The sequence below is a fragment of the Sceloporus undulatus genome, chromosome 3 (genome assembly GCF_019175285.1).
Source record: "Sceloporus undulatus isolate JIND9_A2432 ecotype Alabama chromosome 3, SceUnd_v1.1, whole genome shotgun sequence".
NCBI classification, from domain to species: Eukaryota; Metazoa; Chordata; class Lepidosauria; order Squamata; family Phrynosomatidae; genus Sceloporus; species Sceloporus undulatus.
The window spans coordinates 3,999,062-4,025,113 of record NC_056524.1 but is presented as its reverse complement, the minus strand read 5'-3'; the positions used below and the strand labels follow the sequence as shown (position 1 = coordinate 4,025,113).

Below are 26,052 nucleotides of genomic sequence, written 5' to 3'. Positions count from 1 at the left end.
GAGAACAGGTTTGCTTGATCTCATTTGCTTGTATTGTACTTAATGGCATTTTAAAATATTATTTACAGCACTTCGGATGCCGAGTTCCATAAAGCTGTGGCAGTAGTACTCATTGTTTTTGTTACAGTGTGCCTTCAAGTCGTTTCTGACTTATGGCAACCCCAAGGTTCTTTCTTGGCAAGTTTCTTCGGAGGGGATATGTTTGCCTTAGGTGGTCATAAGTTGGAAACAACTTGAAGGCACACAATAACAACAACAACAACAAACTCACCACAAGGCTGGTTATTCATCTACCTGACACACACCTTAAAATGCATGCAGACTTAAAACAGAAGTGTCTGAGCAAAATTTATTCAAACATATGTTACTGGAGAGCAGTGTGATGCTTTACAGGTTATATTTACCCTTCAGGTCATAGAGGCTGACTAGCATCCCAAAGCCAGTTGCCTTAAGAGCGGAAGCCTTGTTCTGCGTGGTATAAAACCTGGTTCAAAGTGACAAATCCACATTAGCAATCCTATTTTTTAAAAACAGTTCCCTTTGTCACATACCACAAAAGAACATGTTCACATTCTATGAAAAACTACAGTGGCTGAGTTTCTGTCCATTGTGCAGCTTTTTAAAAAGGCAAGAGAACACAGAATGGAAAGCTGTATTGTCAGAATAGGGAACAGAACAAGGAGAATCCAAGCTTGGTCCATCCAGTGTTAAAATAGGCAAGACCATTTTTTTCTACAAAACAGTCCAAAAATTATGGCAATTCAAGGCTAGAGAGGCACATGGGAACATGTTCTAGGGACAGAGAAACTCAGGCACTTTACAGACAGCCCAAAAGAGTGGTCTGCCGGAGCCCTCATTTGCTGCGCGGAGGAGCCTCAGTGGCCAAACCGCGCAACTCCTCTGCGCAGTAAAAAGAAGCCACAAAAAGCGGCTTCTTTTTGCAACGTGGTAATGATGCCGCAAGGTGCCAATGGCACACTTGCAGCATAATTTCCACACTGCGACATGCGGACGCTAAATGTCCACTATGTCAAAATGGCGGCGCCCATGTAGAATGGGCACCGCCATTTTGTACATGCTTGGCACGTACTAGGGTTGGGGGTGTCCGGAAAGGACGTCCCTTCCTAAGTAGGCCCCTTGACAACACTTTTTGTTGTGTTGTTGTTGCTGAAGCAATTACATATCTGGGCACACATAAGAAGGGCATAGCTTTCTGTTCCCACAAAAGGAAAACAGATAATAAAGGTAACCCATGAACAGTAAATGATCACTGTAGTACCCTCCTGCTCATATTTCCCCACAAACTGGGGTACAGAGGCATTGGTGTACCAGAATATACTTGCCTCTGGTACTGGACTAATCTATAGCCAACATGACTAGTCTCCACTGGCAGTCATTCGCACTGGTGGCCATGGGTAACCACTTGTGGAAGTCAATGCCACACCATAACTACATGTTATGTGCATGAGTATTTTTAATGGACACCATTTGAGTGTTGGTCCTGATCCTGGGATGGTAACTATCCTTGAGTGTTTTTTGTGGATTTTTTGGACCATGAGGCCATGTTCTAGATAACAGCCTCATAGACCCCAAAATCCACAAAAAACAATAGATGCCAGCCGTGAAAGCCTTCGACTTCATATCCTTGAGTGGTTTAAGGCTGATGTACTTCTGAGGGGGGATCAGTCCAAGAGCAGGCTTCCCTCACATTCCTCAGGAGTTCGGCATCAGAGAACAATTGGAAGGCGATCTGTTCACAGGATGAGGACACCCCACATTCAAACAAGCAACCAAAGAGCATGGACTTCCCTTCTGTACACACAGCCAGGTCTGAGTAGCCACTGGGCCCTTCGTTCAGCACCCATGGGGCTTTCCAGGAGCCTTTCTCCAATGGAGACATATTCAAGTAGATGCCCAGGTCCACACGTTTGTGTCTGCTTGTGGGGTGGGAGAAAACCAACCATGACTGGGTGCTCTTGGCGGGTGAGGAATGAGCACCCAACCGTTGAAGTGATTCATCCGTTTCTTCCTTTTGGCCAAGGTCCGAGGGCACGACCGGTTGGGCAAAACTCACCACGCTTCCTTGGCATCCCTTGGGTGGTTCACACAACTCCCGGCACAGAAGGGATTCCTCAAACTGGTGGCCGCAGTCCTTGCTGAAGGCTTCAGCTCGGCATTGCTCCCGACACGGATTGCGGGCATTGATATACAGTGTTGCTATATTGTCCTGAGAGGTCACCTCAGCGACTTGGCACTCGGTCGTCCGCATGTTCTCCAGGAGGTTGCCCCGAGTCCAGCTCTGCCCGCCATCATCACTGTACAAAGCGAAGCAATGGGGTTTGGTGTAGCAAAGGGAGAAACACCAGATGCAGGGTTTGTGGATGTAGTAGACGTAGGCTGGGACCACTAAGCGCCCGGAGCTCAGCTGTACTCCATGGCCCGGCCCAACAGCAAAGGTGGCCCAGTTTTTCAAGTCACCCTCCATCGCTTTCTCTGTCAGGTCAGTGGCTTGGCTCCAGTTGTGGCCACCATCTTGGCTCGAGATGTAACACAACCTGGCGGCATTTCTCCCTGTTAAGATCTGGTGTTTTGCCGTGACGTGGTCTCGCACACAGATGAAGAACAGGAAAACGGTGCCGCTCTTCTCCTCATAGACTGGGCAAGGGTTCATGGTGCGGTATTTGGGCAAAGTGGCTGCCAACAGAGACTCCTGAGGACCCCACTGGCACCAGAGAGAGAAAAGGATCAAAAGGGTGATTTTTTAAAAAAGTGTACAAATATTGCTTTCACTCTTTTTGAATGTAAAAAGACATTTGAAATATAAAACACTAATCAGTTTTTTTATAGCAGCAACCAGGGTTGAAATTGCTAAACATTGAGAAACTGGTAATTTCTCCCCAGAAAACTGGTGCTGTTGTGTGTGGGAAATACCATTAATAGAAAAGTTGGTTGCAAGATCAAAAGTTTTACAAAACGAGACATTTCATAAATCTTTAAAAGAGATCTGGTTCCCTTTCCTGGACTGTGGACCTTATCACGCAGGGAAAGTGTGAGAAAATCAGGGGTTTAAACAGTGATTATCCTGTGAAAATTGCTCAATTGCAAATAAGATTTTCATACGACGTCACAATTAAAACATCATTATCCCAGGAATAACCAGGGAATAACCAGCAATAAAACATTCATGGGGAAATCCTGGCAATGTTTCTCCTTGTGGACTACAATTCCCAGAATTTCCTGGTCACTATGGCTACTAGATCATTGTTTCCCACATGGTAGACAGCCTATTTATCAGTAAAACATCCCCCCTTTGAACTACAGCTCCCAGAATCTCCCAGAAGCACCCATAAGTAGCAGAGTCATGACTTCCCACATGGCAGAGGGCATATCGGTCAGAGCTTAAGAAAAAATGCCTCTTTTTGTCTACAGCTCCCAGAATCCCCCAGCCACCATGGCTAGGAGGGACATTGCTCTCCACATGGCAGAGGTCATATTTATCTGCTAGGAAAAAGTTTTGGATTACAGCTGCCAGAATTTCCCAGCCACCATGGCTAGTAGGCCATTGCTCCCCACATGGCAGGCGACATATTTATCAGAGCTTTGGAAAATTACCTGTTTTTACTACAGCTCCCAGAATCCCCCAAATAACCATGGTGGCTGTGCGATTCTAGAATTTGTAGTCTAAAAAAAAGGTAGCCCATCCAAGGTCTGATCCATGCACAGTGAATATCTAAACAGATATTAAACCTGCTTAAGTGTCATATAGTTGCATCAAGATTACATTTTGGCCCAGATGCTGCTGGTGAGGATGATGATGATTTAGACCGTGTTGTTATCACATCTTGATACCTGCCACGTCTCCATCCCAGGAGATCCTGGGATTTTTAGTTTGGCGAGGAATCACTTGGGAGTTCTTTGCTAGAGAACTCCCTTATACTGTAGTTCAAAGGAATGGACTACAAATCCCTAGTCCATTGACAAACTACAAACTCCAAAATTGTGTATAATGGAGCCACGGGAGTTAAAAGTGGTATCAAACTGCTATAATTGTGTAACATGGATGCTCTCTAATTGAGTCAAGGTGAAAAAATGGCTCTGTTTTAATTTCATGGTCACATTTATCAGCTATCATAGAACTGAAGAGATGGACGGTACCCCAAGGGCCAACTAGGGTGCTCTGGGTCCCAGTTCTGGGGGAAAAGTGGGATACAAATTAATATCATCATCATCACCATCATCATCATCATCTTCCAACCCTCTATCATCATTCAGGAATGTACAACTACAGCACTCCTGAGGGATGTCCATAAAAACCTTGCCTAAAGACCTCCAACATGGAGACTCCATCACCTTCCAAGACAGTCTATTCCATTGTTCAACAGCTTTTACAGTCAAGAAGTTGCTGTTGTTGTTATTATTTTTATTCTTATTATAAAGTTTTATTTATATAGCGCTGTAAATTTACACAGTGCTGTACATACAATAAATTAAAATAGATAAAATAAGCCTGCCGTTCAAATTCTTCTTGAATGTTTAGAGGGTATCTCTTTTCTTGTAATTCTAATGCACTGGTTCATGTTCTAGCCTCTAGAACAGCAGAAAAAAAGCTTGCTCCATCTTCTGCATGGCATCCCATGGAGCCTAGCTGGCAAACTGCTAACATGTTCTTTCCATTCCTTCTGTTCTAGCCTGGAAGAATCCAATATTTTAAAGGTGAACAAGATACAGAGGGACCTTCATGGATATTCTTGGAGGCAATGGACTGAAATACATCCCAGCGGTGCCACAAAACAATGAAGAAAATGGAAGTTGAATCGCACTTGTCCAGCATTTGACACTACTTCATTCTGACATAAGTTGCCCCATTTGGGGCTGTTGGTAATTATCATTTTATTGGGAAAGTTCAGATACAAACTAATGATCGTAAAAGATATTGTGCTTCGATGTTTCTAAAGTAGCTCCAAGGCTGTGAAACCTAGGCCCTGTAAAATAACCCACTTGTGGTTCACATTCATGAATGAATTGGTTCAAAATGGACCCGCCCCAGCCGGCTGAAGAGCAAATTCAAATCGATTCCAAACCACATCTGGTTCACACTTGCACAGAATCGATTTATCCAAAAAGACGCGGAAAACATCAGCGTCAAAAAGATGTGGGTTAAATGTGTCTAGCGCGTGGCCTCCCTCATCGAGTCGCTTCAGCAATTTGATTTAAGTGGGAACCAGGGTCATTTGAATGAGTTCAAACCAATTTGCAATCTGATGTAAAAGGTAGTGGGAATCAAGCCCAGGAAAGTAAGAACCCCCAGTTTCCATAAGCCACTGTGCAAGACTAGGGTCCCATTCACACAATACAGTTATGGCATTTTTTATTCCACTTTAACTGCAATGCCTGCATCTAATAAGATCCTGGGGTTTGTAGTTTGGGGAAACATAGGAGGGTCCTAAATGGTAAGTCCCAGTATTTTATGGGATGCTGTCATGGCAGCTGAAGAGGAATTTGTTGTTGTTGTTGCTGTGTGCTTACAAGTCAATTCTGATTTATAGCAACCCTAAGGTGAACCTATTGTGGCAATATTTGTTCAGAGGAGTTTACCATTGCTTTCCTCTGAGGCTCAGAGGGTGAGATTTGTGCAAGGTCTCCCAGTGAGTTTCCATGGCCAAGGGAGGATTCAAACTCTGGTCTCCTGGAGACTTCACCCAACACTCAAACCACTACACTATGCCGCTTCACTTCTGGCAACCCTATCCTACAGACCAGATTCCTTCGAAGGAGGTTGGGCATTGCCTTCCTCTGAGGCTGAGAGAGTATGACTTGTTCAAAGTCACCCATTGGGGTTTCTATGGCCAAGCAAAGATTCAAAACCTGGTCTCCTGGAGTCCTAGTCCATCATTCAAACCACAACACCACACACTGACTGTCTAAAGAAGAATACAGTACTATAATTCTATAGTGTGAGGGCCAACATGGTGTGAATTGTTTTAATATGTGTATACCATGTCTTTTTAAAATGTTTACATGACCTTTTAAACGGATGTGTATTTTAACTGATGTGTTTTAAATGATGTGGTGTGTCTGTTAATTGTTGCTGTCCCCTGCCTCAATCCTATTATTATTATTATTATTATTATTATTTTGAGCATTGGGTGAAGACACTGGGGACTAGGGTTCAAATCCTCACTCAGCCAGGGAAACCCTTCAGCAAGTCAAATTCTCTCAGCCTCAGAGAAAGGTAAATGCAAGCCCCGTCTGAACAAAGAAAACTCTGAGACAGGTTTGCCTTAGGGTCATTGTAAGTTGGAAAGAACTAGAAGGCAAACAACAACAAGAAGAACAACAAGAACTACTGTGTAGTATGAATGGGCCCTAAGCGTTTGGTAAGGTCCTTACCAATGGGTGAAAAGTTGGCTGGGAGCTTTCAGGAGTTGTAGTCCAAAGAAAAAGTAACTTTCCTAACATCTGGTGTAATGAACTCAAAGGAAAGCAGGAACAATGCAGCAACTTCTGCCCCTAAGTGTTATTTGTATTTATTTATTAGTAAAATATTTATATCTTGCTTATCTTACAAGATCTGAGTGCAGTGTGGAACAGCAAAACAACATTAAACAACTGAAAAATAAAACAGTTTTTAAATGATTTTTTTAAAAAAAATTATTCATATTTACAATATGACTCCTGTATCCATTTCCATGGTTTTACCATGGATCAGTGAAACCGTGAGTAATGGTGAATGCTGTACAGTGGATCCTTGTTATACGCTGGGGTTTGGTTCCAAGATCCCCCGTGTATAACAAAATCCGTGTATGCTCAAGTCCCATTAAATATAATGACATAGCAAAATGGTGTCCCTAATAAAAAATGGAAAATCAAGGTAAATTTATACTTTTTGGAACATTTTCAAACCGTGTATGCTTGAATCCGTGTATAAAAAATCCATGTATAAGAAGGTCTGACTGTATTCCCATCAGAAATTGACCATAGAGTTGTCCTGGAGGACCTTCAGAAGTAGACCATGGAGTCAGACTGGAGGACCTCCAGATGCCTTGAGAGACCATTTTTCTAGACACAGGTAAGTGAAGCCCACAAAGATCAATCCTGAAGATATGGGGTTTGCTCTGTATTTAAATATTTCACCACAATTGTTACCTGGACAGAGGTTCCTTCCTTCTTCCCTCGCCTCATCACCAGGAACTTGGCGTCTTCGTCTCTGGGCGAGGAGCGTTCCTCCGCAAAGGCCAGGAAGGTGGCCTCGTAGGGCAGGTAGAGCAAGGCTGGGATGCGGTAGGTGAGGCCCCCTCGTTGCTTCTGGCTGAAAAGGGTCACCTTCCCGGAGCCAGATGGAGCCTCCGCCATGTTTTCTGGACACACAGAAATATTCTGGAAAGGTAAAAACAAAGGGAAGGCACATTTATTCAAATCACAGTAATTTGTTGCTTTGAACAGCAGCTGAAGGTAAAACACTCTTAACCTGAAAAGCATAGCCAGTATTCTGTATCAGCTACTTAGTTAAGTATTCATTGCTGTGTTCCTTCAAATCATTTCTGACTTATGGTGACCCTAAGGCAACTCTATCATGGGTAGGTAGGTAGTCCAATGTTCAAACCACGACATCACACTGATTCTTGCATGATTCCTAATCTTGTACTAGATAGTATTGGCTACTCTTAAGTTACTGGCAAAGTGGTACACTATAGTGGTTTGAGAGTAGGACTTGATCTGGGTTCAATCATCTTATCAAATTTTACCCATGTCATCAGACCAAATTTTCACTTTAACCACATGAGACTATGTATTAGTACATTTAGGCTTTGCCTACAATACATGTAGGCTGTGCATATGATACTGGTATTTAAAAATATAACTTAAAGCTATAATTTTAATTTTGCTAGTTGTTTATGCTGCCATATTACACTCAGTGATATGGCATTACATGCAGTGGCATACAGGGATTACAATTACAGCCCCCGTTTTCGCAGGGGATCCGTTCTGGACCTCTCCCTCATGAAAACAAAACAGAGGACCTCTCCCTCATGAAAACAAGCTCATAGCCTTGAATGGGGCGCATGTTTGGGAGCTCTGCAGGGAGCACCCCATTGATAATAACGGAGGTCACCCCTCCATGAATATTCAAGACCGCGGACCTCAAGTCAGCGAGAAAGGAGGGGTGACTGTACAATTTACAAGTAATATTAGTACAAAACCCATTACTAAGGCGTGTGTATGGTGTGGTATAAGAAGTCAATGTGGGGGTGATACCATGAGTTACTGCACTGGGTCATACCAATCCTAGCAACACCACTGGGTGCACCCACACAATTGTAAATTGATTACCATGCAATTACCACACAATTGGAAATTGATAACAGATTGCCAATGCATCTTATCACACTACTGTTCCATTTACACGTCAGATATCTAACATTAAGTAAGGAGGCTTGCTTTTATTGAAAGTGGTGGTGCTGGTGCAGAAAAACCGCTTTAAATCCCCCATTCCCTTGTCAATTGAATGACTGCCTCCTTGTGAGTAAGGAGGCTTGCTTTCATTGAGAGTGTGTGTGCAGAGAAACCTTTTAAAATCCCCTTCTCTGTGAATTACCCCAGAATGGCCTATGGCACTTATACTTCAATAACAAGTTAAACGTGTAACTGACAGCTATTCGTGGAATTTTCCCATTCATTAAATGTTGCGGCAGAATAGTTACTGCCCAGCTACAAGGCTGTGCTATAGGATGCCGACATTAGAGTGAACATTGCGCTTCTATCCTGTTATTAAAACTAATAATCTCATTTGTTGACTGAGGTATGCCTATACTTTCATGGCCACTACTACTATGTCACTTCTCCTCTTGTAGCTAATGCCTACTCCAGTGTAGTATAGTATGACCCCCGTATATGTGGGGAATACATTCCTAGACTTAGAGGCTGTACAGGCCAGCCATTAAAGCTGACCTGGGGGCAGAATCAGGGTATGTGTCCACACGATACATGCCCTGACTCTGTCCCAAGGCTAGTGTGGCACTGTGTGCCACACCACACGCCGGGCAGTGTCACGGCACTCCTCTGGTGCTGTGTCTACATGATGCAGCACCAAAGGACTGCCGGAAAGTTGCAGCGCTGACAGCTATGACACCCTTTCCGTGGCACAGAAAGGACCCACTTTTTGCACCACAGAAAGCCAAGATTGGGGCCGTGGCGTGCTGTTGCTGCGGTCCCAATCTGGCACTAAAAGAGGTGGCTACAAGTCACCCCTTAGGGGCAGTCTGTACAGCTCCTCACTGCGCAAACATGAAACCATGGATAATAGTGAACCCTATTGAAATGAACGACCTTTGGCACAAGCATACCATAGATTTGCACTGGAGGGCCTAGAAATGCCTAGAGAGAACACCTCAGTAGGGATCTCTAGGTTTTCCAGTGTGTTAATTTCTGGCAGAAGCATACAGTATCATGGAATCTCACTGGAGGACATAGAAATGCCTACAGAGAATAATAATAAAATAATATTTTATTTACTAATATTGTTTTATTTAATAATAAATAAAATAGAGAGATGACCTCTCTAGGATGTGCTAGGTCCTCCAGCACAACTGTATGGTCCACTTTCAGCTGAAGCATGCCATATTCAAATTGGAGAATCTAGAAATGTTTCAAGATAACACCAGTCTAGGAATCTCTGGGTCCTCTAGTGTGACTCTGTGGTCAAAATCCAGTGAAAGCATACCATAGAATTGCACTGTATGACCTTAAAAATGCCTAGGGAGAACAGGTCCCCCCCCCCCGAAGCCTGGATGCTCAGAGCTGGAGAAAAAAAGTCTCATTAGGGACCACAACACTCAGAATCCCCTATTGCCAGCACAACTAGAGCTTGGAGAAAATTCCCTTATTTTGAACTACAGTTCCCAGAATCCTGAATGGCTATTGGAGATTCTAGGACTTTGTATGGCAGAAGAACCTTTTTGGCAAAACAATCTTTTGCAGTAATACATCTCCTTAATTTGCACTACAACTCCCAGGCTGCAACCATACTGCAGAATCAATGCAGATAGACAACACTTTAACTGCCTTGGCTCAGTGCTATTGGATTCTGGGATGTGTAGGTTTCTGAAATATTTGGCCTTTTCTGTCAGAAAGCTCCAGTGCTGCAACAAACTACAAACCCATTAAACCTTGGCAGTTTAAATGTTGTCAAACTGCACTATTACTGCAGTGCAGATGCAAGCCTGGGACTTGCTGTACTTTGTGCATTTTAGTTGGAACTTGCATCATGTACTGTATTTAGTGGACCCCATACCACCAGAGAATACTTTACTGAATAAATTACTGGAAAATAAAATATACTATTTTTTCTTCTCCAAATATGTCTAGGCAAAAGACCCTCTTGTATCTCAGAAGCATTAGCATCATCTCTGGGGCAAGGAAATGGGTACCATTCTGCCTTCATCCTTGCATCCCTGCTCACCTTGCAGTCCCGGCAGCTAGCATCATCTTCAGGCATCATTCCCTCGGTGGGTGGCAGCCCAAGTCTTCCTCTTCCTCCAAGCGCCTCTGCAGCTGGTGAGGATGCAATCACGCATCAAGGTATCATCGCCTTCCGTACCAAAGATGCAATCGCGCTCCAGTCTGTGTGGCCTGCCTTCAAGTCGCCTGTCAACTTCTTAGGGAGACCCCATGCATTTCTTAGTATTTTCTTAAGGAAAACTCAAACAATGGTTTTGCCAGTTCCTTCTTCTGCAAAGAGCCTCTAGTACCTGGGATTCCTTGTCCCCCATCCAAGGACTAACTAAGGCTGACCCTGCTCAGCTTCCAAGATCAGACCTGGTGCCTTTAGGATATACCAGTGATGGTGAACCTTTTACAGACCGAGTGCCCAAACTGAAACCCAGACCCCACTTATTTATTGCAAAGTGCCACGTCCCTCTGGCTTTCTAGTAAGAAACTCTGGCAAACTGTGCTAGGGCTACAGCATGTGTGCCCACAGAGAGGGCTCAGAGTGCCACCTTTGGCACACGTGCCATAGATTCGCCATCACTGGGATATACTCTGTACCTTCAAGCTGCACATTTTCTAGAGTTTTCTTAGGCATAGCATCCTCAGTGGTGCTTTTACCAGTTCCTTCCTCTGAAACAGAGCATCCAGGATCTGGTATTCTTTGCTAGTCCCCCATCCAAGGACTAACTAGGGCTGATCCTGTTTAGCTTCCAAAATCAGACAGGATTTGATGCCTTTAGGGTATATGTACCTTTAAGTCTCGAATTTCCTAGGATTTTCTTAGGCAAGCATCCTCAGAGATGGTTTTGCCAGTTCCTTCTTCTGCAACAAAGCTTCCAGAATCTGGGATTCCTGGGTGGTCTCCCATGCAAGGACTCACCAGGGCTGATCCTACTTAGCTTCCAAGATCAGACAGGACCTGGTGCCTTTAGAGTATATGCACCTTCAAGCTGCACATTTCCTAGGGTTTTCTTAGGCAAGGCATCCTCAGTGGTGCTTTTATCATTTCCTTCCTCTGCAACAGAGCATCCAGGATCTGGTATTCTTTGTTACTCTCCCATCCAATGACTCACCAGGGCTGTCCTTGCTCAGCATCCAAGATCAGATGGGATCTGGTGCCTTTTTCTGCAAGTGCAAAAAGATGGAGCCGGCTGGTGATGCTGAGAGGAGGAGACAGGAGAGGCCTTGCTCCTTCCTCCTCTGTTCTGCTGGACCGCCTCATCCTCTTGAATCCCACCTACTAGGCATCACTCCTCCCTCTGAGCAATTTTACAAGGCGGGGCAAAGATGCTTTCCGAAAAGGGGTGTGTGTGTGTGTCTGTGTGTGAGATCTCACAAAAGATTTAAAGTCTAAATGTACCACCTTGAATCTTCAAATTTAAGTCTTTTCCAACAAAGATGCTGGCAAAAAAGGCAAGTACAAAACATAATCACACATGAGCAAAAACAGACTGATCTGTCTAAACATAGCATCGAGCCAAGGCACTTAAAGCGGTCTCAAACTGGATTATTTCTGCAGTGCGTTTTGGGCCAAATGTGTGTTTCTTGGCTCCAATATTTTCATTTTACCATGTCTCCATATTGATATATCTTCTTGCTTCTCTCTCTCTCTCTTTTCCCCACTCAATTTATTTAATAATCCCTTACTTTCATTCTCATTTTTATATATCAAATCTTTTCTTATCCCAAACCTACAACCATAATTGAAATAGTCAATCGATGGTTCCCAATCTGTTTTAAAGGTATTCAGTGATTTCATTTTTTAACCAATTGAGTCAATTTGTCTGTCTTCATAAAATCATTTCACTTTAGAATCCACTCTTTAACATGATATATTAAATAATACAATAGCATCCCAAATCCACAAGACAGTGATACCTTTACTCAGCCAACCAAACCTGTAAGCTTGCAGATTCGTGCACAAAATGCATGAAGCAAGCTTTCATGGAATCCCAGAGATGGAAGGGACCCCTAAGGGCCATCCAGCCCACCTCCATTCTGTCATGCAGGAACACAGAGGTAGGATGCTCCTGGACCTGGAGGTTCTGCATTGCTGTTGCCATAATCATAGAATCGCAGAGATGGAACAGACCTCCAAGGGCTACCCAGTCTACCCTCCTTTGGCCATGCAGGAATGCACAATCCAAGCCCTCCCTGTGACAGATGGCCATCCAGCCTTTGTTGAAATACCTCCAGCAAAGGAGACTCCACTGGCTTCTTCACCATGAAATTTTAAAGTGGCAGTTCTTCCTTGTTAAAAAATGTTGTTCTGATAAAAGATGAAATAGGCAACTTTTGGTGTATGATTTGTTGTTGGTGTTGTTGTGTGCCTTCAAGTTCTTTTCCCATGATAGGTTCAGCTTATGGCGAGCCCAACCAGAACCTATCATGGGGTTTTCTTGGCAACCAGCTTCTCGACATCCTTTCTGAATTATGGTGCCCAGAACTGGACACAGGATTATTCCAGGTGAGGTCTGACCAAAGCACATAGCTTCGCTTCCAAAAAACGAGCTGTTATATGGCATACCACAAGGTGTTATTCTATCTCCAACACTATTCAACATCCGCATGAAACCACTGGGAGAGATCATCTAGAGGCCTGGGGCAGGATGTTATCAGCATGCTTATGACACCCAAATATACTTCTTCATGCCTTCCAAAAGAGCTTCAGCTAAGGACAGTGTGTCTCCTCTGAAAGAAGGCTTGGAAGAGGCAATGGATGAAGAAAAACAAATTGAAACTGAAAACAGACAAGACCAAAATACTTACTATTAAGGGTCATAACATGGGGCTGGAAGTGTGCCAACCGGTTCTGGATGGGGGTCACACTCCTCCTGAAAGATGGCCTTTGCAGTTTGGGATGCTGCTGGACCCATCCCTCCAAGTATTAGCTCAGATAGATGCGATGGTCAGAAATACCTATCAACTTTGGTTGATACACCAACTGTGACCCTTCCCAAAATCGGAGGACCTAAGGATGGTAGTGAGTGCATCAGTAACATCAAGACTGGACATCTGCAATGTGCTCTACATTGGGCTACTTTTGTACCAAGTCCAGAAACTCCAACTGGTTCAGAAAATGGCAGCTAGATTATGGTACATCTAAGTGATCACTCCATTGGCTGCCAATTAGTTTCCAGGCAAAGTACGAAGTGTTGGTTATTACCTTTAAAGTCCTACCTGGTTTGGTTCCAGGTGACCTACATGATTCTCTTATGCAGGACTGTGGTTTCAGTAAAGGATTTTGTGGGGAGGCAATTCAGACTGCAAGCTATTTGGAAGGTTCATTGTGGGGTTCAGAAATTCATTCAACTCCATATTTGCTTATGTATGGAAAGAAACCCAAACTAGCACGTGGGAGAATTTTTGGGAGTGAAACATGGGTCCATATCCCAAAAGAGCATAGAGGAAAGGGACAAACCAAAGCTCAGAAAATGACTTTCGTGGGATATCGGAGTGACTCACATGGATATGGTATGGAGAAAGATCTTGTAGTACCTTTGAGACTAACTGAAAGAAAGACGTTGGTAGCAGGAGCCTTCCTGGAACTGGGGCTAGTGTCGGCATTAGAGAGAGATTAAAGTGCATTTAAAGCATCCCGCAAATAAAGTCAAAATGGCGAGTAACTGTGTGAATGATTATCACATACAATTGCGCAAATAGTGATATCAGAAATGCATTATCGCTGAAATGCTGAAAGTAAAAAGCTGAGCACTAAAGCTTCTTTGTGACCACTTTAATGATGGGTTTTGTGTTGTTGTGTGAAACTGTATTGTGTAATTATGTGATTTTTTTCTGGGATAACTGGCAATGGTTTCGCAAAGGATGTTTTCGTCAGCTGCCCCCAGACTCTGGAATGACCTGCAAGAGCAGATACAACAGCTGAGAATGCTAACTGCTTCTAAAACAGCATTAAAGACTTATCTCTTCTGGCAGCCTCCCCTGTCAATTTTAAATCATGGCTTTTTAATTGTATATATACACTCGACCCTCCACATTTGAAGCTTTGACTTTGATGGATTCGATTATTCACGGATTTGATTAATATGGCCTCTCTAGGCCCTCCAGCACAACTTTATGGTCAACATCTACCGAAAGGTGCACTGGAGGAGCTAGCGATTCCTAGAGAGAACAGTCCTCTAGGCATTTGTAGGTCTTCCAGCGCAATTTTATAGTCACCTTCTGGCAGGTCTTGACCACAGAATTGCTCTGCACAACCTAGATTCTGTAACAGAAATTTCAGGAAACATGGGCCTGTTACAGACAGCCAAAATAAAGCTGCTTCGAGTCACAGTGGAGGTATGGTGTTTCAATGATGCATGAGTCCTAAGAGTCCAGAAGCTGCACCAAAGCTATGCTCCAGTCCTTAGGGCTGGAGTGTGGCTTTGGTGCAACTTCTGGACTCTTAGGACGCATGCATCACTGAAACACCATACCTCCACTGTGACTCAAAGCAGCTTTATTTTGGCTGTCTGTAACAGGCCTTAGATTTCTAGGATTGGCAGATCAATAGGATTAGCAAGAGGACCTAGTAATTGAAAATCCATAAGTTTATTTCCAGTTGTTGACAAAGGAAAACATTGAACTCAGTGGAATTCAAGTTCCAAAAAGCTGAGAACCCCGAACAAGACAAAATGGCTCTTTTTATATTATTCAAGACAAAGAAGCTTCTTCAATACACCTGATTGGCTAATTACAATTTAAACATATAGAATTCTTACAATCAGAACAGAAATACATGCATACATTAAAACTGCATCCTCACTATTTACCCCCTCCTGTAGGAATTCAGTGGAATTCATCCTAACCTTGCTTCTGAATGTCTTTATCTCAGTAGTTTATGTTATGTCTTTCTACTGGTGCCAGCTTCCATCTAGGTCAAGATGCCCTCACTATTCCTTTGCTCTAGTAACTCCAAGCCTTTATTTCAAAAACCATCTCTCTGGCTGACAAAGGTGACTCCATCTTTCTATAGTTTTTATATTTCAAAAAGGAATTTCCACCACAATTCCTAGAAAGGTGTTTTCTGAGGTTAAAAAAATAGTGTTTACTTGCAGTTTTTCTGCTTTCACAGCAGTCCTGTGTCCTAACCCCAATAAATGTGGGGGGGGGGGGAGGGTCCACTGTACTTTTTAAATGATTTTATAGTGTTGTATTTTAACTATGGATTTGTGCCACTCTGAATCCCAGTTCTGGGAAATGAGCAGGATACAAGCAAATATAAAATATAATAATAATAATAATAATAATAATAATAATAATAATAATAATATGCATTTTAATTGTATTTTGTATTTTAACATGTTGCACCCGCCTCGTGACTTGAGGAGAGGCAAGAAATAAATAAAATTTATTATATTATTATGGTGATGTATCCATTTATGCCAGACATCGCAACCCTGGAAGACAAAATTTGTAAGGCCACAGACACTGCTCACAACTGATGTCTGAACTTTTCCACACATTATGTAGAAAGAGGGAGGATTCTAGAGTCATTCCTTCAGCAAGGGAGTATTAAAACAGGCACGCAAGTGTGTATGCAAGAACAATAATATATATAGGTATGAGTCAGTTACTAAAATGGATGCATTCCTGAGCATTATTTCTTTAACAGTGTTTGGCACCAGAGGGGGGGGAAAGCATGGAAAGAGATAGTTTCCTACACCACAACAAAGCAGAGCAGTTCAATATGTTTTAGCAACCTTTTTCATCCAAAACTACAAAATATGCACATGTAAAATGAAGCATCCAGGTCAGGCAAAACATTTTGGACCTGTGATGGCTCCCTTCAAAATGCATGTAAATCCACTTTTGTTGCTGTTGTTGTGTGCCTTCAATTCATTTCTGACTTACGGCAACCCTATCATAGGGTTTTCTTGGCAATTTCTTCGGGGGGGGGGGGGTTGGCATTGCCTTCCCCTGAGGCTGAGAGAGTGTAACTTGCCCAAGGGTCACCCAGTGGGTTTCATGGCCCAGTAGGAATCCGAAACCTGGTTTCCAGAGTCTTCTTCCAATACTCAAACCACTATGCCACACTGGCTCTCCCACTTTACAATTTTGGCAGCCAAAATGACAGATCTATGCTATTTAATATGCTAAAGATTAAGTGATGAGGAAGGTGTTATCTCTTCTCTTGCCCTTTCTATCTGTTTCACTGGTTAATAACTGCTCAATAAAGGAATCCCACTGTTCTACAAATCAAGTATTATTTGATTGTCGATTTGATGATTTCATTGTTACTGCAGTCATGCTACTGTAACCCAAAACTGACAACAGGTTTCTCCAGCCCTCCTTCACCATCCACTCAATGCTGATGCTGCTAAAAATATGCATGGGATAAGGAGGAAAAGAGCAGATTATTATTATTATTATTATTATTAGTAGTAGTAGTAGTAGTAGTAGTATCCCGCCCTTTCCCCAAAACTGGGGCTCAAGGCAGCTCACAACATTAAAAAAGTACAATTAAAAGCATACAAAAATAGTGAATTAAAACAGAATTAAATCATAATATTAAAAACAAATTACATATTAAAAGAATAAAATACAATTAAAGATGTGAAAAAATACTTTAAAACAATGCAATACAACCCCATCCCATGTTTTAAAAACTTTCTGTTTGTTATGTGTGAAAGAAAGACTTTGCAAAAAGGAGATTCTTTATTCGAGGCTTTCCCAACTGAGATGATGATGATGATTTATATTCCACCTTTTCCTAAAAATGGGAATGAGTAGAGTGTAGGTATAGGCATGGTATAGTGGTTTGAGTGATGGGCTAGGACTCTGGAGACTAGGGCTCAAATCCCGGTTCAGACATGTAAACCCACTGGGTGTCTTTGGGCAAGTCACACTCTCTCAGCCTCAGAGGATGGCAATAGCAACCCCCCCTTGAACAAATCTCGCCAAGGGAACTTTAGGGTTGCCGTAAGTCGGAAATGGCTTGAAGACACAGAACAACAACAACAACAAGGTATAGGGATGAGGAATACAGCCATAGGGAACAAAGAGAAAAGCTCTTTCGCACTTCATAATGATAGCAGTTCGATACCACTTTTAACTGCCATGACTACTTTCTGTGCAATCCTGGGATCTGTAGTGTAGCGAGGTACTTGGAATTCTCTGCAAACAGAGCTCTAGTGCCTGACCAAACTCCAAATCCCAGAATTCTATAGGATGCCGTCATGGGAATTAAAGGCGTATCATTGTTTTGGGTGAAAGAGACCCCAGTCTCCAGGTTTCAAAGTTGTTGGATTTCAATATCCTTTGCCTCCGGAGTTTAAAAAGCAATTTTTTAAAAAAACACGAAAGTGGAGGGCAGCTGATAAAGTCATCTGCAAATTCTTCACAGTTCTGGCTGTAGACCTTTTAAAACCACAATCTATAAAAGACAAGTCAAGTGATATGGGAGTGATGCACAGCTGACAGCTAGCTGGCAAGTCATAAGCTGTGAATCTCGAGGCAAAAATTCCAACAAAGGGGAACTGTAGTGGAATATCACTCTTAAATATGTAGGAACAACAGCTCTTTCCAGGCCCCCCACTGCCAACAAGTCTACACCTCAGGATGCATCTATACTGTAAAAATAATGCGGTTTGACACCACTTTAACTGCCACGGCTCTGTCCTACTGAATCCTGGGATCTATTGTCTAAAATAAATAACTTTTCCATGCTTCACCTAGATTGCAGGTGAGAACCATAAACTACATCTGCATCCACACTGCTGAAACAATGCAGTTTGATACCACTTTAATTGCCAGGGCTCTATCTTACTGAATCCTGGGATTTGTAGTTCTGCAAGGCACTAGCATTCCTTGGCAGAGAAGGCTAAAGACTTTGTAAAACTACAAGTCCCAGGATTCCATCAGATAGAGCTCCAGCATTTAAAGACTGCATCTGTACAGCAGATATAATCTAGTTTGACACCACTTTAACTGCCATGGCTCAGTGTTCTGGAATTCTGGTGTGACAACTATCTACAAATTCCAGGATTCCATAACACTGGGCCATGGCAGTTAAACCGGTGTCAAATGGGATTACTTCCTGCAGTGAGGATGCAGCAAAAGTGGTATCAAACTGCATTATTTCTACAGTGCAGATGCACCCTCAGTCTCTTTGGCTGTGCCCACACTAGAGACATAATCCAGGCAGGCACTACTTTAACTGCTGTGGCTCAGTGCTATGGAATTCTGGAATTTGTAGTTTTGTGAGTCATTTAGCTTTCTCTGTCAGAGGGCTCTGGTGCCACAACAAACCACAGTTCCCAGAATTCCATAGGATGGAGCCATGGCAGTTGAAGTAGTGCCAAAACTGGATTATTTCTGCCAAAGTGGTGTCAGACTGCATTATCTCTACAGTGTAGATGCACCCTCAGTCTCCTAAAGGTGGCAGTCATTTCCCAAAGACATGCCCTCACTATAGGAAGCCAATAAGGAAATACATTCTCATTTTAATGTCCAAATGTTATATATTCTTGAGCATAAGTTTCTAGGCCACTACTGTGACTCTGCAGCAGAAGCAGCACATGGACTGCTTTGTGCCACATTTCTCAGGAGCTCAGCGTCGGTGAATAAATGAAAGGCAATTTCCTCGCACTCGTGGGATGCCCCACACTCAAACAAGCAGCCAAACATCTGGGAGTTGCCTTCCTCGCAGACGGCCAGGTCAGAGTAGCCGCTGGGTCCTGAGTTCAGGACCCAGGGGTTTTTCCATGAGCCCTGATCCAATGGGTCGGTATTCAAGTAGATGCCCAGGTCCAAACGCCTGTGTCTGTTTGTGGGATGGGAGAACATTAGCCATGACTTGACGCACTTGACCGAGGCCGAGAAAGGACTGGTGTCACGCACCGGACTTGTTTTGCCAGCATCTTCCTTTGAACCTGGATCCAAAGGCTCGAGCATGGGAGAGAAACTCACCACGCTCCCCTGGCACCCCCGTGAGGTCTCGCACAACTCTTTGCACAAGGATGAATTCATGAATTGGTCCCCACTATCCGCACACAGAGCCCCAGCCCGGTATTTGTGGAGACTGCGGGCATTGCAATACAAGACTTGGGTATTATCGGGGCGCCTCAGCTCAGCGACTTGGCACTCCGACGTCCGCAGTCTCTTCAGGGGTTGGCTCCGGGTCCAACTCTGTCCGCCATCATCACTGTAGAAGGTGAGGCAATGGGGTTTGGTCCAGCAAGTCAGCGGCCGGCCAAAGAAACGCTTATGGATATAGTAGGCATAAGCCGGAACGACTAGCCGCCCAGAACTCAGCTGCACCCCGTGGCCTGGCCCCACGGCAAACGTGGCCCAGTTTTTCACGTCGTCCCCGATCACTTCCTCCGTGAGGTCAGTGGTTTGGCTCCAGGTGCGTCCGCCATCTTGGCTCGAGACGTAACACAACTTGGCAGCGTTTCTCCCCGTCCTGATCTGGTGCCACTCAGTAATATAAGTCTGGACACAGATGAAAAAGAGGAAGATGGTGCCGTTCTTTTTGTCGTACACCGGACAAGGGTTCATGGTGCGGTGGCTGGGCAGCGCAGCCGTCTCCAGAGATTCGAGAGGACCCCACTAGAGCAAGATGGAGAAAAAGCATAAAATACTTTAATAAATCCTTTTCATTGTACTAAGCAATATCAAATGTATTAAACATTTTTTCAATCTTTTAAACAAGATTTAAAACATCAAACTGAGAGATCAAAAATTTAAAATATCAAATGTACTAATTTTTCTAACCTTTTAAACAAGATTTACGATATCAAATTGAGGTATCAAAAAATTAAAATATCAAATGTACGAAATGTTTTGTTAAACTTTTAAACAAGATTTATGATAGCAACTGAGATAGCAACCATGGAGATATCAAAGATCTTGAACAAGATTGAAGATATTGAATTGAAATATCAAAGACTTAAAATATCAAATGTACTGAAATAATATAATCTTTTAAACAAGATGAAATCAAACTGAGATATCAAAGATTTAAATTATCAAATATACTAAATGTTTTTTAATCTTTTAAACAAGATTTAAGATATATTGCTTTGAGATAGCAAAGGTGGAGACATCAAAGATCTTAAAGAGATCAAATTGAGATATCAAAGATTTAATTATCAAATGTACTAATTTTTTAAAAATCTTTTGAACAACTCTTGATATTCCCTTGTTCTGTTTTATACTGCTTACCTTTTTGTCACGTTTTATTGGTTCATTGATAAAGTAGGTAAATTGAGGTGTGTTTTTCCCCCCTTTCACCACACAAAACAGCACTTGCAGAACACATTTATGCTTCAGGTTTAAAATTAACTAATTTTCAAAATTACCAACCAGGGAACATACATCATGGGAGAAAATCTGCCCATGGCTGCTTTGGCCAAAGGAATGCATTCATGGGAAATTGACCCAATTCTGGTTTTCTTCTCAAAAAACATTTCACAGAAAACACTCCTGATGGGAGAGTTTCCCCCTCAGGTCACAAAAAAAATGCTACCCCAAGTATATAATGTTCTTATTCTCTCCTTCTGTATTTCACAAGAGAATTTTGAACTACAGGGTGCGTTCCACACAAATAAGTAAAAGGTTTCTGGAACATGTGCACATCACAATGTGTGTGTGTGTGTTTGTGTGTGTTAGAAACTCCATGCATATAATCACACTTGCTTTTTGTAAGCATATGCACGATACCCATTAATAGAAAGTATTATATTTTTAATCTGGAACCCACATCCACTAGGAATGAATGAGCTGTCTATTTTCAGATTATCTTTAAATAGTACACGAATGCCAATTCCACAATGCCAGGGTAATTTAATGTAATGTATAGTGTGTGTGTGTGTGTGTGTGTGTGTGTGTTTAACTATATCTATATATCAGACTATGCCCCTAAGAACGACAACCCTGAACAGGATTTTTAGATTCCCAACTCCCAGGTCTGTTCCTACAAGATTGTCCACCACAGTTCCTCTCCTTCTTGTGCAACTACAGCATTGTGAGAAATCACAACTTAAAAGAGTTAGGGGTGTTTTGAACAAAAACTCCCAGAATTTCCCTGCCAAGATGGCCTCTGGAGATGCAGTCTAAAATAAATAACTTCCCCACACTTTGCCTTAGGCTGCATGTGAGCACTTTGCACCTTGGCTGTATCTGCATTGCAGGAATAATATAGTTTGACACTGCTTTAACTCCCACGGCTTCATCTGACAGAAATCCTGGGATTTGTAGTTTTGTGAGACAATGGCACTCTTTGGCAGAGATGTTTAAAAACCTTGTAAAACTACAAATCACCAGATTCCATAGGATGGAGCACAGCGCTTAATGTGGCATCCAAGTGCATTGTTTTTTACAGTGTGGATGCACCCTTTGAAGCAGCAGAAAACAAGTTTGCGCCTTTTCCTACATGACATCCATTCGGATATTTAAAGATCTTCAGATTTTATTGGCTGATGGAGAGATGGCAGCAATGAAAGGCCCAGGATAGAAGGAGTCTGTTTCCTTCAAATCCGATGCACAATTAAATACATTTGCTCTTTGCTTAGAGGGCTCTCCTCCTGCCACTATCCTATTCTCCAACCCAAAGCTTCTGTAAATAAATAAATAAATAAATAAATAAATATTATTTATGCACATTTATGAAATGTATGTAAATATTTACATGTACTTATTTATAAATGCAAACATTTGTTTATGGAAATCATTTATTTATGCAAATAAATAACTCTAAATAAATAAATAAATTCTGAGTCACTTGAAGATCCCTCTCAGGAAGGTTTCAAGTTTCTGGAGCCAGACACAGAGATATTTATATATATACTGACGTATGTCCTCCTCGGCTGGTAATTCGTCAGCCTTCCTGGCATTCAGTTAACCCTTTCGTTCTGATCTTTAGACCAGCCTTTTCCAACCTGGTGTTGGACTACCATGCCTATCATCCCCACAGCCAGCTGTAATCTAACACATCTGGAAGGCATCATCTGAGAGATGGTTGTCTTGTGCTTTTGTTTTGCAAGAGGGATGTTCCAGGATTTTAAAGCCTATTTTATTTTAGAACAGGATAAAAACTGTATACCTCCCAAGATGTTGCTGGATTGCTATTTCTAGCAGCCCTAGCCAGCATAATATGTGATCAAGAATGCTGGGTGCTGCAGTCCAGCAACATCTAGAGGGCAACAGCTTGAGTCCAGGGCAGCACTCCCTTTGTGAGGGCCAGCTTGGTGCAGCGGTTTGAGCGTTGGACTAAGACTTTGGGAGACCAGGGTTCGAATCCTGGCATGGCCATGGTAGTCCACTGAGTGACCTTGGGCAAGTCACACTCTCTCAGCCTCAGATGATGGCAATGGCAAACCCCCCTCTGAAGAAACATGCCAACAAAAGCCCATGATGGCTTCACCTTAGGGTTGTCATAAGTCAGAAATGACTTGAAGGCACGCAGCAACAATGCAGTATTTTGACTGCTTTGAGCGCCAGTGTGGCCTAGTAGTTTGAGCATAAGGACTAGGACACTGGAGATCTGGGTTCAATTGCCCACTCAGCCAGGAAACCCACTGGGTGACCGTGGGCAAGTCATAAGCTGGGAATGACTTGAAGGCAACAACAAATATACAGTTAGTGTGAGGTTGCTCACATCAAGGTAAAAACAGCATATGCTAAAAAAACAGCAACAACCCTATTTTGTACAAAAGCTTTAAAAATTAATTACAGCTGTCCCTTATAATTTGCAGACTTGGATTACATGGTCTCGCTTTTTGCAACGGCAAGGCGGGGAGGAATTAAAATGGCATGCGCACAGTTGAGCTCGGGAACATGCGCCCATTCAATGGGCTTTGGATATATGCGAATTTCCATTTTTGCGGGGAAAATTTTATCTGCAAAAACAGAGGGACGACTGTAGCTCTGCTAAAAACACCAAATTACAGTGGGCCCTTGGTATCTGCAGGTGTTTGGTCCCAGGATACCAAAAACTGTGGATACTCGTCCCATTCAATACAGTGGCACAGTAAGATGGCGCCCCTTGTATAAGATGGCAAAATCAAGGTTTGCTTTATGGAATTTATATATTTTTAAACTATTTTCAAATCGTGGATAAAAATGGTGGGCTGACGGTACAAGCATTATTACTGGCGTCCCTGTAGGTCGTAGGGTATCCGTACCTATTGCACTACGAACCATAGCAGCGTGGTGGTTTGAGCATAGGACAAGGACTCAGGGGATCAAGGTTCGAATCCCTGCTCAGCCACAACAACCCACTGAGTGACCCTCTCAGTCCGCCTTAGGGTCGCCATAAGTCAGGCACCCATTGACAACAACAATCTTTTAATGAATTAAGGAATACTGAAGCTGAATACTAGAGCAAGAAACGATACCTGGACAGAAGTTCCTTCCTTCTTCCCTCGTCTCATCACCAGGAACTTGGCGTCTTCGTCTCTGGGCGAGGAGCGTTCCTCCGCAAAGGCCAGGAAGGTGGCCTCGTAGGGCAGGTAGAGCAAGGCTGGGATGCGGTAGGTGAGTCCCCCTCGTTGCTTCTGGCTGAAAAGGGTCACCTTCCCGGAGCCAGATGGAGCCTCCGCCATGTTTTCTGGACACACAGAAATATTCTGGAAGGCCAAAAAAGGAAGGAAGACACACTTACACAAACCATAGTACAGTACAGTCAGCCCTCCGCATCCATGGATTATTTTATCCATAGATTCAAGCATCCACAGTTTGAAAATATTCCCTCAAAATATACATTCCAAAACAGCAAATCTTAATTTTGCCATTTTATATAAGGGACACCATTTCACCACACCATTGTGTTTAATAGGACTTGTGCATCCACAGATTTTGGTATCCACTGGGGGTCCTGGAAACAAACCCCAGCGGATACTGAGGACCCACTGTAATTTGTTGCTCCAAACCGCAAACTGAAGGTAGAATGCTGCTAACCAGCATGGCCAGTATTTCGTATCAGCTACTTGGTGAAGTATTTGTTGTTGTGCGCCATCACAGCTATTCCTGACTTATAGCAATGCTAAGGTGACCTGATCACTAGGCTTTCTAGGGCTGAGAGTGTGTGACTTGCCCAAGTTCGGCCGGTCAGTTTCCATGGCTGAGCAGGGATTCGAACCCAAGTCTCCAGAATGGTACTTCCATTCTAAAACCACTGCTCCACCCTGGCTCTTGCATGGTTCCTATCTCTCTACTAAACTGTACTGGGCATAACTAAGAAAACCTTCCCAGAGCCATCGAGATACAATGATTCCCTATCGGCAAGTATTCTCTCAGGTTGCCCTATGGGCAAGTATTCTCCAATGATTCTCTATGGGCACGTTTTCTCTATTCTAATAAGTATTCCCCAATGATTCTTTATAGGCAAATATTCCCAATGCTTCCCTATGGGCAAATATTTCCAATGATTCCCCAAGTGGTATCAAACTGCATTATCTCTACAGTGCAGATGCACCCTTTGCATGCCTCCCCACCCCTTTAACTCACTGTGCTGCGGATCCCTCGGAGGGCAAAAGGACCAGGCATTGAGGAGGAGGAGGAGGTGGGGATGATGGGTTGCAAAGTAGCTGTTTGGGTGGAGGATCAGCCCTGGACGAAAGAAAAAGGAAGGCAGTTTTGGGAACCCACCCGTTTGCCTACATTTGCAAGCAATTGCAAACTTGCAGTTTGGAAGCTGAGGCTGCAAGGCTCTCAGATCAAATGTCCCAGGGATTCCAAATGAAGCAGCCAATCAGGAGGCGAGTAGCCTTTTGGGGGAGGGAGCCATAGACCTATTTCAAAGCTAGAGTGATTCTCCCCCTTGTATAGCAAGCAAGCTTCTTTTTGCATCCTATCAATGGCATGTTACAGACAGCCAAAATAAAGCTGCTTCGAGTCACAGTGGAGGTATGGTGTTTCAATGATGGATGCGTCCTAAGAGTCCAGAAGTCGCACCAAAGCCACGCTCCAGCCCTAAGGACTGGAGTGTGGCTTTGGTGTGGCTTCTGGACTCTTAGGACGCATGCATCATTGAAACACCATTTAAAATGGAAGTATCGAATTTCAGAGGGTTTTAGCAAGCATACTCAGAGATGGTTTTGCCAGTTTCCTTCTTCTGCAACAAAGCTTCCAGAATCCTGGGATTCCTGGTGGGTCTCCCATGCAGGACTCCAAGACTCCACCCAGGCTGATCCTACTTACCTTCCAAGAGCGACATGACCTGGTGCCTTTAAGAGTATAGGCAAACCTTCAAGCTGACATTCCTAGGGTTTCTAGGCAAGGCATCCTCAGTGGTGCTTTATTTAAAAGCATTTTTCCTTCCGCTGCAACGACACCAGAGCTGGTATTCGTTGTTACTCTCCTCCCTCCATTGGAAACAAAACTCACCAGGCTGTCCTTGCTCCGCATCCAGAATCAGATGATTCTGGTGCCGTTTCTTCTGCAAGGGCAAAAGATGAACGGCGGTGATGCTAATAGAGAGAGCCGTCTCCTTCTCCTCTGTTCTGCTGGACCGCCTCTCCTCTTATCCCCCTACTAGGCATCCACACCCTCCCTGACAATTTTACAAGGCGGTGGCAGAGATGCTTTCCGAAAGGGTGTTTGTGTTGTGTGTGTGTGTGG

At 43.2% G+C, this 26,052-nt stretch overlaps 2 protein-coding genes across 4 annotated transcripts; both read right to left on the bottom strand.

The window, feature by feature from the left end:
- Positions 1 to 1,016: 1,016 nt before the first annotated feature.
- Positions 1,017 to 11,649, bottom strand: LOC121926181 (sialidase-3-like). 2 transcript variants are annotated; one of them, XM_042458942.1, is made up of 3 exons: positions 11,562 to 11,649; positions 7,147 to 7,377; positions 1,017 to 2,722 (listed from the first exon to the last, which is right to left on the bottom strand). In XM_042458942.1, the coding sequence occupies exons 2-3, from the start codon at positions 7,351 to 7,353 to the stop codon at positions 1,655 to 1,657; spliced, it is 1,275 nt and encodes a 424-aa protein (XP_042314876.1). In that variant the 5' UTR covers positions 7,354 to 7,377; positions 11,562 to 11,649; the 3' UTR covers positions 1,017 to 1,654. The 2 variants fall into 2 exon arrangements, with proteins under 2 accessions (XP_042314876.1, XP_042314875.1); XM_042458941.1 differs by lacking the exon at positions 11,562 to 11,649 and adding an exon at positions 10,460 to 10,835.
- Positions 11,650 to 18,736: 7,087 nt separating this feature from the next.
- LOC121926362 (sialidase-3-like) lies at positions 18,737 to 25,154 on the bottom strand. Of its 2 annotated transcripts, none has more exons than XM_042459294.1 (3): positions 25,081 to 25,154; positions 23,829 to 24,059; positions 18,737 to 20,040 (listed from the first exon to the last, which is right to left on the bottom strand). In XM_042459294.1, the coding sequence occupies exons 2-3, from the start codon at positions 24,033 to 24,035 to the stop codon at positions 18,979 to 18,981; spliced, it is 1,269 nt and encodes a 422-aa protein (XP_042315228.1). In that variant the 5' UTR covers positions 24,036 to 24,059; positions 25,081 to 25,154; the 3' UTR covers positions 18,737 to 18,978. The 2 variants fall into 2 exon arrangements, with proteins under 2 accessions (XP_042315228.1, XP_042315227.1); XM_042459293.1 differs by having other exon boundaries at positions 24,940 to 25,139.
- Between the last annotated feature and the right edge of the window lie 898 nt (positions 25,155 to 26,052).

Coding starts and splice junctions, on each gene's coding strand:
- LOC121926181 (XM_042458941.1), bottom strand. CDS start 10,498: ATGATGCCTGAAGATGATGCTAGCTGCCGGGACTGCAAG. Junction 7,378..10,459: donor CTAGCTGCCGGGACTGCAAG/GTGAGCAGGGAT, acceptor TTACCTTTCCAG/AATATTTCTGTGTGTCCAGA. Junction 2,723..7,146: donor AGGAAGGAACCTCTGTCCAG/GTAACAATTGTG, acceptor CTCTGGTGCCAG/TGGGGTCCTCAGGAGTCTCT.
- LOC121926362 (XM_042459293.1), bottom strand. CDS start 24,978: ATGCCTGGTCCTTTTGCCCTCCGAGGGATCCGCAGCACA. Junction 24,060..24,939: donor TCCGAGGGATCCGCAGCACA/GTGAGTTAAAGG, acceptor TTGGCCTTCCAG/AATATTTCTGTGTGTCCAGA. Junction 20,041..23,828: donor AGGAAGGAACTTCTGTCCAG/GTATCGTTTCTT, acceptor ATCTTGCTCTAG/TGGGGTCCTCTCGAATCTCT.